Below are 14579 nucleotides of genomic sequence, written 5' to 3'. Positions count from 1 at the left end.
CTCTCCTCCATCAGGGGCACTCGCTGGAGTTCATAAAGTACCCTCCAGACATTCCTCCGTACACAAACCAGAAAAATTGCAGCACCTTCTGGTCTAGGAAGTGTAGTCTCTTCTACAAAAGGGTGCTGTGGAAAAGGTCCCCAAGAACGAGATGCAGAAGGGGTTGTATTCCCAGTACTTACTGGTAAGACGAAAGGGCTTGCTGAACAAACCAGACCCATACTAGACCTAAGGGTGCTCATCAGGTTTTTAAAAGCACAAATCTTTTGCCTGGTAATATTGCAAGAAGTACTATCCCAGCTGCAACAGGGTGATTTTCTAGCGTCCCTCGGCCCCGAATACGCATACATTGCCTTTTCGCCCTTCACACTGGCGCTACCTTTGTTTCGTGGTGGCAGGCATACACTATCAGTTCAAGGCTCTTTCCATCGGGCTCAGATAAATGCCTCACATCAGTGGTGGCTCACCTGCGGCAGAGAGGAGTTCATGTCTACCCATACTTAGACGACTGTTGATAAGACCCCCTCCTACTCTCTTGCAGAGTCCAACACTGCCGTCACGATCCAATTTCTTTTACAACTAGGGTTCTCCATCAACATCCCGAAGTCGCATGCTGGCCCCCTCTCGGATGGCGCTTTACCTCGGGCCCTTCTAGACACCAGCACATGCAGAGCCAGGCCCTCGGACAAGAGAGTGACGGCCCTTCTGCAGAAGGTGCACTGCCTCAGCAAGACCTGGTCGACCACAGTTCGCAGCTACAAGTCTCTGCTGGGGATGTTGTCTTCATGCATCCCACTGCAAACTGCGCATGAGACCAGTGCAAGAATTCCTGGATGCCAGATGGGTACAAGCTTCAGGCTCCTGGGTGGACCACATTACGCTCACTCCAGCCTTCAGGAAGTGCCTGCTCTGGTGGTCAGTGAGAGAACACATACTACAAGGTGCGCCCCCTTCAGGATCCCGGACCATCAGATCACCGTCACTACGGACGCTTCACTTGATGGCTAGGGAGCTCACTGCCAAGAGCATCACATCAGGGGGTTGTGGTCTCAGACGGAGACGACGCAGCACATCAACCTGCTGGAGCTACGGGCTATATTCTGGGCAATGAAGTCTTTCCTGCCACTGCTTGCAGAGAAAGTGGCTCGGATTTACACAGACAACACAACATCAATGTTTTACATCCACAAGCAAGGGTGGGGGACCAGGTCCCCACAGCTTTCCAAGGAGGCCCAAGCATTGGGCCCTGCAACACCACATGTTCCTTATTCCCCTCCATCTGCCGCGGATCCACAACACTCTGGCGGACTCCCTCAGCATGGAGTTGCGCTCTTGTCACAAATGTGAGTTGCACGAAGACCAGCTGCACCTATTGTTTCAGGAGTGGGGCACCCCGGAGATCGGCCTGTTTGCCACCTGCAGCAACAGCCGCTGCAAGAACTTTGCCAGTCGGTTTACCCACCCGGACAGTTTGGGGGACGGCTTTGTGTTCCCATGGGAGGGGACATTTCTGTATGCATTTTCCCCAATTCGTCTGGGGCCGCAAGTCCTACACACTTTCAAACCGTATCGGTGCAGACTGATATTAGTGGCCCCTGCATGGCCGAGACAGTATTGGTACTCAGAGCTCCTTGGTCTTTCGGCGATAGCTCAAATCAGACTTCCCCTGCACCAGTCGCTCTTACCCAGGAACCGGGGAACAGTTCTGTACCACGACCCTGCCTCTCTGAATCTGACAGCCTTGCTCCTGTGTTCCTAGAATTAGGGACCCTTTACCTCCTGCAGGCTTGCCAGGAGGTCCTGGCTAAGGAAAGAACTGTGGCCACTCTGAAATGCTACAAGAGCAAGTGGAATTGTTTCCAGGTGTGGTGCAGGAACCATCACATGCATCCCCAGACCATCAGCCCAGAGGAACTGCTGCCGTAACTCTTGTATCTGGCGGAGTCGGGTTTGACGCACTCCTCCATTAGAGTGCACCTGGCTGCAATCTCAAGATACTACCGTTCCTCGGGAGGGCCTTCCCTCTGTTCTCATCAGCTAGTGAAAGAATTCCTACGGGGACTGTTACGTTCATTCCCTCCAGTACACTGCCCGCACCAGCCTTTGAACTAACATACTGCTCACAAGGCTTATGAGACCCCCTTTTGAACCCATGCACCAGGCGTCCATCAAGCACCTGTCGTGGAAGACAGCATATCTTTATGGCAATTACTTTGGCGAGACGAATAGGGGAAATACAGGCATTTTCTTCAAAATCCCCTCATTTGACGTTCCACAAGGACAAGACTATATTGTGGACTAATCCAAAGTTCATACCTAAGGTACCTTCATCCTTCAACCTTAACCAGTAAGTGGTGTTACCAGTGTTCTTTGGCTCTCCTGCATCTCAGGCGGAGCACACCCTGCACACCCTGGATGTGGTGCGTGCCCTCAAGTACTCTGTGGCCCTCATGAAGTCGTCCTGTTTAACGGATCAACTGTTTGTCGCATTTGGACCTACGGGGCCCAGCAAGGCTGTCTCCAAATCTTTGATTGATAGATGGATTGCGGCCTGCATCTCATTCTGCCACCAGCAGGCAGGCACGCTTCTGGGCAGACCCCGGGCGCATTGCACTAGAGCAGTGGCTGTAACCACTGCATTTTTCTCCGGGATCCCGTTGCCAAGCATCTGTTCGCACAGCCACCTGGCGATCGGTGCACACATTCACCAGATACTACTGTATTGACAGGGATTTCGGAGAGGAGTCTAGAGTCGGCCAGGCAGTTTAGCGAAACCTGTTCGCATAAGGTTGGTAAGTTTCCTGTGTAAAGTGCTATGGGGAGCTCCTCCACCTTTGTGTATTGGTTATTTGTACTACTTTGTAATCTATTCACAGCATGTGTATCTATGAAAGATCCAATGCTAGAGAAGTAACAAGTTACTTGCCTGTAACTCCTGTTCTCCAGCATTGGTATCTTTCATAGATTCACATGCAACCCTCCCTCCGACCCCCTTATGGTTCGTCGTTTGGCTCTTACTGCCACTCGCGTGCGCTTGCCAAATCTGAAGATGGCTGACTGGGGAGTAGCTGATGGAGTGTTTCCTATTGGCTGTGGGTAGTATGACCCAACACGACGACCATAGAGCACTAAAGTAACTGAAATTTCAGTTTAATTTAAACTGCTCTATTTTACTGAGGATTCGGAGCCTGACGTTGAATATTCACAGCATGTGCATCTATGAAAGATGCCAATGCTGGAGAACAGGAGTTACAAGTAAGTAACGTATTCCTTTTCCAACAAATCCTTGCAAGGATCGTGTTGTCTTAAATGGGCAGTTCTAGAGGCACATTTTTGGCAGCCAGTTTCTGTCAGGCAAGCTACCTTTACTCCTAAAAGTTGCCATTTCTAAACTTCATTTCCTCTTCTTCCGTCTACTATGTTCTGGGATCTCAGTCCATGACCTTGCTGGGTACCTTGTTTTTACAGTTTGATTCATAAATGTTACTAAATGTTACTAAAATGTTGCAATCTGTCTGGGAATTCATCTAGCTTGGGTCTTGTTGCATGGTCAGCAGAAACACTTTCTCGGCATTCTGCACTTCCCCAGGAACCTGTATCCTATTATTCAAATGGTGTCCCAGCTTCCCCAGTGTCCCACATAATGAGACCCGGCAGCCATTACACATAGGCTAACTTTCCTGTTATAGCTCGAATTGTACACGTGGTATAACCTTGGGTTAAGAATGTAATTATAATTGGATGAGGGGCGGGAATAGACGGGCAGTGATAAGTCATGGAGAGAATTTCAGAGGAACATATGCAAGCGCAGGGTCTGCTACTCAAGGGAAGCGGGAAGGGGTCAGCGATGAGGAGACGGGGAGGAGTTGGTACATGGGTCATCGAATACTCGGTCAAATGAATAGAGTGTCAGAAGCAAAGGGGGTGGGGTGCGGGAAAGGGAATGCTGGGATTGTTCCCCTGTTTTTGGCTACAAATGCCAATAAAGAGACCCAGCAGCCATTACACATAGGCTAACTTTCCTGTTATTTTTATTTTTTAATTTTTTATTACTTGTGTACAATCACTTTTGTGAATTTTACAAGGTGGAGCTAATCTTTATGTTGCTTTATGAGCAGAAAGTTGTGTAAACTAGACAGTGTCAGTTCTCCTGATCAACGTAAGAGTTGATTTTTTTAAAAGCGATGTCCAATAATTTTGCCGTGCGGATAGTCCATTTGGTGTTTTCTCCGGACATCAACCTATTCCACCAGACATCTTCTTCTAAGATTGAAAGATCTAGCCCAAGCAGTGATAAGTAAGCAGCCCTTTCCAGATTCAATTCCGGGCAGTGCATCAGCAGATGCCTTAGGGTTTCAGGCTTTTCTGGTGTAGCACACAGTCTGCATTCCTTGGTCGTAGACTGAAGTCTGATGGATAGAACTTCCCGAGTCGGAAGTAGGTTCAGGCGTGCTCTTAAGAAGATCTTCATTAGACGGTCGTCTGGGAATTTAACAAGGTATAGCAGTGGAGCTTTGAGCTTATTGAAGCTGGGTGGCAGATGTTTTACTAGTTTGTTCGCCTGGGCTTTGTCAACTGTGATGATCCAGTCCTGGGATTCCATTTTAAACGTTACTCTCTGAGGGTTCTTTATAAGGTCATCTTTAGTACACGCAAGTTCCCTTAGCTTTGCTTGTTGTATCTTGTCCAGGTATTTAAGATGTTGGTATGCCCATTGGTGAGCTCTGTTGCAATGATCTTATAGATTGGCAGTGTGTCCGGAAGGAGAGTTCTTCTAAAGAGTTGCATAGCACTATGTTCGACTGTAGATACCAGGTACAACAGGCCAAGATCACGGCCGATGTTTGCTATTGAAACTGAATTTGGAAGACCAAGGACTGATCTCCACAGTTAGAGCTGGGACGACTTTGCCTTTGTAAAACTGGATGACCGGGACCAGTGAGAATTTCCTGTATTTTTTATCGATTGCTCTCATCTGAGCTGCAAGATTCCTTGTTTTTTCCCCACAAAGTCTGTTGCATTTTTGACTCATGAGCTGAACTATCAATTGTTACACCCAAGTATTTCAAGTGGGCGACCACTTCGATGTTAGTGTTTTCCAAATTCCATCTTCTATTGCGTCTATTGTTCGATTGACATTTTTCAAAGATCATGACTTTAGTTTTCAGTTTGTTAATTTCCAAGTTGTTAATGCCCATGTATTGAACAAGGTTTTTAAGTTGTCGCTGTAAACCAATTTGGGTCTGGTCTAACAAGATTAGATAGTCAGTGTATAGTATACGGGACACGTTGGTATTGCCTACTTTAGGTGGAAAAGCTTGGATTGATGGTTCTGTGTCTTTGAAGTCACCCAGGAAGCCGATGAAGAGAGATGGGGCTAGGGGACAGCCCTGTTTGTCCCCACGCTCCGATGGAATCTATTTTGACAGTAGGCTTTGGTTGTTCAACCGAACACGAAGTTTAGTGGCAGTGTGAAGGGCCATCATGGGATCTAATATTTCAGTCGGGCACTTCCAATTTTGCAGTTTGGACCAAAGAATGCTTCTGTCCACCTTATCAAAGGCCTGAGATAGATCGACGAAGGCCAAAAACACTGTTGGAGCCCCTTGCTTGACTTTGGATTTTATTAGGTTCAGCAGGAGAATGTTTACTGCCGTGCCGCCGTTTTTTAGGAAGCCCATTTGGAATGGGTCGTTCGCTGGTGATGACTTTGCCCAGGATTGGAAGTGCTTTAGTAGTAGTGTGGCAAAGATTTTTCCTATGATGTCCAATAATGCTATCGGCCGATATTTCATTGATTCCTCTCTGTTGCCACGTTTCAGGAGATCGGGATTGCCTTTCATGTACTGCAGTGATGGAATAAGAGGCTGATAAATCTTATCCATTCTTCCAGGTTTTGTTTAAGGTCGATGTTGGAAAGACCGTCTGGACCTGGGGCTCTAGAGGATTTTAGTCGTTTGATGACGTCCCTCATGTTGCCTTCCGCGGCTAACTTGATCCACGGCCCGTGGCTCACAAGTGCTGATGATAAATTTTGAGCCAAGGGGGCTGCGAATAGATTTTCAAAGAATTCAATCCAGTTTTCTTCTGTGACTGAGTTTGCTAGTTGATTATCTTGTATCTTCCCAGTTTTCCTGATGAGAGCCCAGAAGTCGCTGGATTTTTTGGTGCTCAATATCCTCAGCATGGCCTCCGTGTCATTTTGGTACATTGAGCGTAGATGATTTTGTAGCCATGATTTATATCTCTTTGCTTCTAGTTGCCACTTTACCCGCGAGGGTTCGGTGTTCTCGGTTTTTGCTTTTCTTTTCGATTGCCTCAAGCGCTTTCTTCTTTCCACCAGGGTTCGATCGTACTCATGGTTGTGCTTCCTGTTATTTTCCCTCCTTTGGGTTTGACCTTATATTCTAATAGAAACGGGAGATAGTCTGGTCGTTCCATTTTTATCGGCTTGTTTAAGATGTTTCTTTCGTATTTATCTGTGATAGTCTTGATATTAGCGGCAGTCAGACGGAGTCTAGTTTGTTGGTTATTTGACTCCATTGCTGGAAGAAATCTTTTACCCTGTGAATGAATCGATGTCCACGTCATAGAGAGCAGATTATGATCGCTTTCTGTGGTCCGGATTACTTCAAAGGATTCGATAAGTGACAATAGACTGTGTGATACAAAGAAGTAGTCTGGCTTTTTCGTGCTCCCAAGTCGGGATGATCTTTTCCCAGGCTTTCAGCCATGCCGCATTGTGGAAGTTACACAAGTTCATCAAGGACAGCCATGCGGATCCTCTCTCTTCCGTCAAGCACTTGTAGTTGGATTTGGACATATTGACACATACTGGATCACATTTTGCGTTCAGATCTCCGCATATGATTATATGGGTCGTGTTCTGATTCACTCGGATGTTATCAATGGCATCTGCTACTTGGTTGCAAAAGTTTGTGGTTGATGTTTTCTGGGGGCTTCCAACAGAGGTTTAGACGTGCACAGTGTTCTGGAACGGATGTCCTGGTGGGTCCATGTAGTTAAGACCGCAAGAATCCCGTATGCCTCTATTCGTTTTTTGGTGACCCTGAGCCAAGCCGAGTCGCTAGGAGGAGGCCTGATGACGGCCGTCCGAACATTCATTTTGTGGCCGCAGAAAGTTTGATCGCAAAACCGTCCAAAGTTGGTTTCTCTGTTAACAAGGTTTCCTGGAGGCTTAAGATGTCATACCCCCCCAGGGCCTGGTTATTTGGATTGGTAAGGTGCATGTGCCCTCGGTGTTCCATGAAGCCAGAGTATTTGTCACAGTATCTTCTTGATCGGGGGATGGTATAGCCCCAGCCCAGTTTGACACCAATTGTGATTGCTATCCGCTGGACTTCCCATTTACGGCTGCCTTCAGCCATTGCCAAGGGCCTTTCGGGGATCTAATTTCACTTTGTTCTTGGAATTTTACCATGGTTCGTGAAATATGGCAGCTTGACTTGGCTGCTAATTTTTCATTGTCTTGCGAGCTGGTGAGATAGACTTTTTTCTGATCTTTGTGTGGCAAGCCTTGACGAAGCCTTTGCATGGGTGTCGTTGACAAACACGTTGCCCCTGAGCTATCCTTCCATTGCATACTTCCATACTGCCCTATGTTGCACATTCTGTCTTCTTATTTATTTCCCGTCATCAGCAAGCACTCCTAACTTGTGTGCACCCCATCTTGATGGCCTTCCTCAAATTTTAAGAAGTGCTGTTTAACACTGTTACCTCCAGGACCCAAATGAAACATTTGCCAACAGTTTTATTATTGTCAGTACTTACAATTATTTAATTCTGGTGTTTTTGCTGGGGGTCGGTCCTCGTTTTTTAGTGGGCTCTGGATTGGGATGCTGTTTGTTATTTTAGAAATGCTTTCGACATACCGTTCATTTAGGTTCACAAGTAGGTGACTATAGAGTTGTTTGCACAAACGTCTTATGGGACGTAACTGGCTGAATATTGCTTTTGAATGTATTTGCAATGGAGTCCAATAATGCTGGATAAGCAAATAGACCTGATAACTAACTGAATGCCAGTTATGAGGTTGATAGAGAGCTGGTTAACAGACCAAAAGGCTGGATAACAAAGCATCATGTTCGTTTGCTCTGTTAACTGCCATTCTGTTAACCACACACTCCTTTATCCAGCTTGAAAACTCTGATTCAGAATTTTGTGCTAAACTAGTTTTATTACTGCCCAGGGGAAATGCTGGTTAAACTGTGTGGCAATAGTGTGTCTGATAATAGATCCTTCACTCGAAACTGGGGTATCACTAATTCCAGCTTGTGTCCGCTCTGTACTTGAAACCTATATTGAAGGAGTCAAAGATCCACCAATCTACTATGGCTGTGAGGTTTTTGAGCCAATGTGTTGACTTTTGTGTTTATGCAACTGCCCTTTCTATCTGTAGAGTTTGGTTGCTTAGAGCACAATCTTTGGTGAAATAGAGAGGTTCTAAATGTGATCTTTGAGAAGTAGGTGAGGCTGCAAGATTATTCTCTCCTCACCTGACTTTAGTTAGGGACTGAACGTGTTTTATTTTTTTCCCGACATGCTATAGCATTTGCAGTTTATAACAATGACCTTTACACTTTTATTCATTTTACTGTATCAAGAGTTTTTATAATATCATTTACATGGGATTTTTCTTAATTGTCTGATCATGTAATACCTCTATGTTTAGTTTAAAACCGAACTGTACATGTTAGCTTATTATGTATGTAATGTTCTTTGTTTTTATTACTATGTACTTTTATGGTTGAATACCAAAATGAAGTTGGTAAGTAAGATAATAGAGATTTTGCTGTACAATTGCCTCAGCCCTTACAATAAGTGCAATACAGTTTCTACATCACATTGTTTATTTTCATCCACTGTAATTACGCTGCTTTAATTAACGCCCCTAGAAAGGATAAAAAATAACAACCGAGATTTCCAACTGGAGCCATGTTATGTTTAGGAGATTGGTGAAACGACATGTGCCCTTTTGTAAAAAAAAAAAAACATGTTATTTCCATGTACCTACTTCTACCTCGAATCCCATCTTACTCGCACTTATCAAAGATATTGGTATACAAATCTTCAAAAGGTTACTGTTATACTATGTTTTGCTTTTACTGTTTGTAAAGCGCCTTATTTTGGCTTCTTCAACCATTGCACTTTTCTGTGGATTGGACCATTTTAGATTTGAAAAAGTAACCATACAACTGGCTTTGCAAAATGTTGGATCTACATCCGTGGACAATAGGGATAATTAGTTAATGTTTGAAAAACAATTCATTTTCCTTTTTTTCAGCATAACCTAAAAAAGGGAAGTCTACTGAGCAAGCTTTGGAAACTGGTCCTACATTTTGGGCTGGTGATCTGTTTGACGTTTCTGGTAAATTACTTTATCAAGGTAAGCAAATAAAAATATTTTTGGTATTATACTGTTTTTGTTTTTTAATAAGTTGGAAAGTCAACTTTCCCAAAGAAAGGAGCTTTTGCGGCAGGCTCGTGTAGGACATTTAACTAAAAAACTGTTGTGAGATACAGTTGAATTTCTCCAGCATGTGGTCTGGCATGGATTCACATGCTCAAGAATATTCCCCGTAGTCAGGCAGGGAATCCTCGGTAAAGAAAAAATCAGTATCAGTTTCGTTTCTGATCTGTCTTTCTTAGTAGTAACCAATCGCTGATCTCTGGGTCATACTGCCCCCAGCCAATGACTGCCCTCTCCCTAAGACCTGCCTCTGGCAGCCATCCTCAGATTTTTACCGCACGCTCAAGTGTTGGGAGTCCTCGTGTTTAGCTCTTGAGTTTTTTACTGCGTTTTCACGCTTTTTTTCAGGAGAATTTCTCATTTTTTCGGTTTAATCGAGCCTCAAGCTCCACCGTTTCTACTTCCGATAACGGGGACCCGTTTCGGAATTCTTCTACGCCCCTCAAGGGTGAAGTGTTCGTCGAGTTTACACTTCTTGGAGGATTCCGGAAGATCTGCGGCCTACCTCAACGGACATGGCCCAGGACAAGGGGTGCTCGACGCCCAGATCCAAGCTGTTCAGGAACTGCCCTGGAAGCAGATTATATAATGTTTTCAAGGAGCACGAGCATTCGCAATGTCTCTACTGCCTCCAAGGGGCAAGACGCACGTGGAGAAGGGCTGTGCGTTCTGCAAGAACCTTTCGGAACGGACCAAACAAGATCGTCGTTCCCGCCTCGCCACCTGGCTGGAGAAGGGCACAGCAAGTAAGAAGGTGAAGAAGAAGTCTGAGCGGGCTTCTAAGTCCTTTGAGGGTGCCCCGGCGACAGGGGCCCAACAGAAGGCCAAGCACCGCGAGTCCGAAAGGTCGGGCTCTTCGGTTGTCAAGCAGGGCGTTACTTCCCCGGCACGTTCGACCACGAGCCAGCGCTCTGGTTTGGGGAAGAGGAAGTCCGAGAACCCGGGTAGGCCGCTGGAGCGATCCCGGTCGATCTTGAAGGGGGAGCGAGGCGCTGACCCTCCCCCCAAGGCGAAGGCCCAGGACGCACCTAAGCTGGTGAGGGCTTTGATCCACCCGGCTAAGGCCTCTACCGAAGTGGTCGCTGCGACCCTGGCAAAGCCGGCTGAGACTACGCCAATGGAAACGGCCTCTGGGCCCAGAGTATCCCTGCCGCCGTGGAGGGAATCCTCTTTCCAGCCCATCGCTAAGACCCCCGTGAAGCCCCCGGCTGAAAAAGAGGGGGGGGGGGCGGCGGCCATTACAGACTCGGAATCAGCCTCGGAGGAGGAACTGGTGGAGACCGAGAAGGGCCTCAACGAAAGGTCCATAGGCCTCAACGAGAGGTTCATAAACCTCAACGAGAGGTTCGAGAAGGTTCGATCCCAGGGGACGGTGCCTGCTGACGTGATCGAAGATAGCGACGACGACGAACAGGGCCCAGTGGAGCGGCCATCCCGTCCGTCGCAGCCATTGCCCGAGCCCCAGGATAGCTTGGTGGCCATTTTGTTGGCAATCCAATCCTTATGTACCGAGATAAGGACGAGATTACCACGTACCCCGACAGAGGAGCCAGAACCAGGCCCGTCGGGAAGCCCTCCGAACAAGCGGAGGAGAGTCCACCCCGCTCCGCCCTTTGTGCCTGCGAGACCGGTGGACCCCTCATCCCCCTCGCCGGGAGAGGATATCGGGATGGACGATGACGGCGGCGATGATACAGCGGACATCCCATCGTCAACCCCCCCCCCGCCGGCGTCGCCAGCCGACGCGGTTGGCTCTTTCCACACCATGATAACCAGGGCATCCGAGTTCTTCCAGCTCTGCCCTGAAGAACAGAAAAAGGAGGGGTTTCTGTACCAACGACGAGAGGCTAAGAGGAAGACGGTCCTCGCAGTGCCTTTACTCGACGACGAGGGGCTTGCTGTCCTCAAGAACCCTGCCACGACACCCACCAAGTGGGACAGGTACGAGAAGAAGTACCGAGTCCCCGATGCCACCCCCTTGTGCCTCAGGGCCCACGCCGGACTCGGTCGTCTCGGCAGCAGCTAAGAAGAAGGCAGCGGGCGCGGCGGCTTCAACTTCCACTTCCCCGCCGGACAGCGAGGGCAAGAAGTTGGACTCTATGGGACGACGAGTCATCTCGTCGGCGGCGACGACGATTAAGGCGGCCAATGCCTTAGCGATCGTGGCCCGCTACGACAGGGAGCTCTGGTTCAAGATAGCTCCCCTGCTAGATTTCCTGCCTGATGACAAAAGGGCGGAGGCCCTAGAAATTCTGCAGGAGGGCGAGGTGCCATTGGATCACGCCATAACGGTGGCGGCGGACATTGCCGATACCGGTTTTCGCCAACTGGGCAACGGAGTTTGCCTCCTCCGACGAGGATGGCTGAAGGCGACAGACTTTCGCCAGGACGTCCAGACCAGAGTGTTGGACATGCCGTTCGACGGCAACAACCTCTTTGGTAAGGCTGTGGATGAGTCTCTACAGGCCATCAAGACCGACTCAGAGACGACCCGGGCCCTTGGGGTGCTTCAGCAGCGACGACCCTTTCGGAGCCCCGGTGGCAGACAGTGTGCCTCCAAAGGATCCAGCCGTGGCTCCTCCACTTACTGCCAGGCGGCCCACTCCTCTTCCCAGGAGGCCTACAGAGGTCGCGGAAAGCAAGGGGGTTCCCGCTGTCGTCGCCAAGGAGGTCAAAGCGGCAAGGCCGCTTCCAAGCAAGACTGACCGGGCCGGGTTGTCGGGCCCCCACCGAAGCACACCGGTGGGAGGCCGGCTGATGAAGTTCGTCAGAGTGTGGAAGTCCATCTCCACCATCGTTGGGTGTTGGACACCCTGGCCAACGGGCACTCGCTGGAATTCCTAAAGAAGTGCCCTCGCATTCCTCCCGTGGCCAGGAAGGAGAATCACGTCCCTCAACTGCTGTTTGGAAGTAAGGGCGATGCTCAAGAAAGGTGCCATCGAGCTCGTCCCCAGGAGGCTCCAGGGCTCCGGAGTGTACTCAAGGTACTTCCTCGTCAGAAAGAAGACAATCGGTTGGCGCCCCATCCTGGACCTATGTCGGTTAAACAAATACATCAAGGCGCAGAAATTCAGGATGGTCACCCTCTAGCACGTGCTAGGACAGCTGGAGGAAGGCAACTTCCTATCGACGTTGGACCTGGAGGATGCTACTTCCACATCCCCATTTTAAAAAGGCACAGGAAGTTCCTCAGGTTCGTGATTCAGGGACGTCACTACCAATTCAGAGCCCCCTACCGTTCGGATTAGAGTCGGCACCCAGTGTTTTCACCAAGTGCCTAGCACCAGTGGGGGCGCGGCTGCACCTGCAGGGGATGCACGTCTACCCCTACCTGGACGACTGGCTAATCTGGGCAAGGTCAAGGGACCGTCCGGTTCTCACGGAGCTGGGGTTCGCCATCAACTACTCCAAATCCCACATGGTTCCATCACAAGTAGCACTGTTTTTGGGGGCTAAGCTCGATACAGTGGAGCAATTGGCCTCCCCTTCAGAGGAGAGGACCAAGACCATCCTGGGCAAGGTGCGGCGCCTGTTAGCCACGGACGTGGCCAGGGTTAGGTCCATCAAGTCCCTTCTCGGGATGATGTCCTCGTGCATCTACCTTGTGCCTCTTTGCAGACTTCGGATGCGTCCGCTACAGGAGTTCCTCGACGCCCGCTGGTTTCAGGTGAGGGGCTGCTTCGAGGACAGGATCCCCCTCAACGAGGAGTTCCATCGGGCGATCCTATGGTGGGGCACCCGGGCTCACCTCACGACGGGCACGGACTTTCAAACCCCGGCGTTTCAGGAGACGGTGACTACGGACGCCTCTCTGGAGGGTTGGGGGGCCCACATCGGAGATCTCCACGCAAGAGGCCTTTGGCTCCCAGGGGAGAGGTCTCTTGACATCAACATCTTGGAGCTCCGAGCAGTGTTCTGGGCGCTCAAGTCGTTCCTCCCGTCCCTCAAGGACAAAGTGGTGAGGATCTTCACTGACAACACCACCACGATGTTCTACATACGGAAGCAGGGGGGCACCAGATCCCCAGCCCTATCCAAGGAGGCCCAGGATCTGTGGCACTGGGCCGTCGCCCAGGGGATGTTTCTGGTTCCTTTCCACCTGGCAGGAATGAAAAACACCATCGCCCGACTCACTCAGCAGGGAGCTGCGCTCGTGCCACGAGTGGGAACTGCGCCAGGATCAAGTGGATCGACTCTTCCAACGATGGGGCAAACCCCAGATCGACCTGTTCGCGACGGCGACGAACTCCAAGTACCAGAGGTTCGCCAGCAGGTTCCCACAGCCGAGGAGCATGGGCGATGCTTTCTCGTTCCCTTGGGACAGCCTGTTTCTATATGCGTTCCCTCCATTGCTGTTGCTGCTCCGCCACATCAACCAGCTCAAGAAGTCCAGGTGCAGGATGATCCTCGTCACACCGGTGTGGCCGAGGCAGGTCTGGTTCCCGGACCTTCTGGACTTGTCAACGTCCCCACCAGTCAGGCTGCCGGCGGACGCGGATCTTCTCTCCAGAGAAGGAGGCGCCATTCTCCACCATGACCCACAGTCGCTGAACTTGCAGGCCTGGCTCCTGCAGCACTAGAGTTTGGAGGGTACGATATCCCGGCTGATTGCAGAGAGGTTCTTGCAAAGGCCAGGGCGTCCTCAACTCTCAAGTGTTACGGTCATAAATGGAAGAGGTTCTCTGTCTGGTGCCGTGCACAGAAGATCAACCCTCTGCGAATTACGGCCCCTCAAGTGCTGCCGTACCTGCTCTCGCTGGCCAAGGCTGGACTGGCTCACGCCTCCATAAAAATACATCTGGCTGCCATCTCCCGATATACCAGGACGACGGGACGGGTGTCCTTGTGGTCCCATCGCCTGGTGAAGGAATTTATGAAGGGACTATTCCGATCATTCCCGCCGGTGGAGGCTCCTGCCCTGGCGTGGGAGCTTAATGTGGTGCTGACCAGGCTCATGGGGGCCCCATTTGAGCCTATGCATTCGGCGCCTTTGAAGTTCCTGTCATGGAAGACAGCGTTCCTCGTGGCCATCACCTCTGCACGACGAGTGGGAGAGATTCAGGCCCTATCTTGCAAGCCTCCATACTTG

General features: G+C 49.6%; 1 protein-coding gene across 1 annotated transcript in view; it reads left to right on the top strand.

Moving 5' to 3' along the window:
• The window catches only part of DPY19L3 (dpy-19 like C-mannosyltransferase 3), a 2003695-nt gene that overhangs the window by 1185963 nt on the left and 803153 nt on the right, over positions 1 to 14579 (top strand). Inside the window, exon 10 of the mRNA XM_069635451.1 lies at positions 9305 to 9406. Coding sequence (XP_069491552.1) covers positions 9305 to 9406 — 102 coding nt within the window. The remainder of the gene's footprint in view (positions 1 to 9304; positions 9407 to 14579) is intronic.

The sequence above is a fragment of the Ambystoma mexicanum genome, chromosome 1q (genome assembly GCF_040938575.1).
Source record: "Ambystoma mexicanum isolate Mex_15411 chromosome 1q, UKY_AmexF1_1, whole genome shotgun sequence".
Taxonomy (NCBI): Eukaryota; Metazoa; Chordata; class Amphibia; order Caudata; family Ambystomatidae; genus Ambystoma; species Ambystoma mexicanum.
This window is presented reverse-complemented; position numbering and strand designations above follow the sequence as displayed.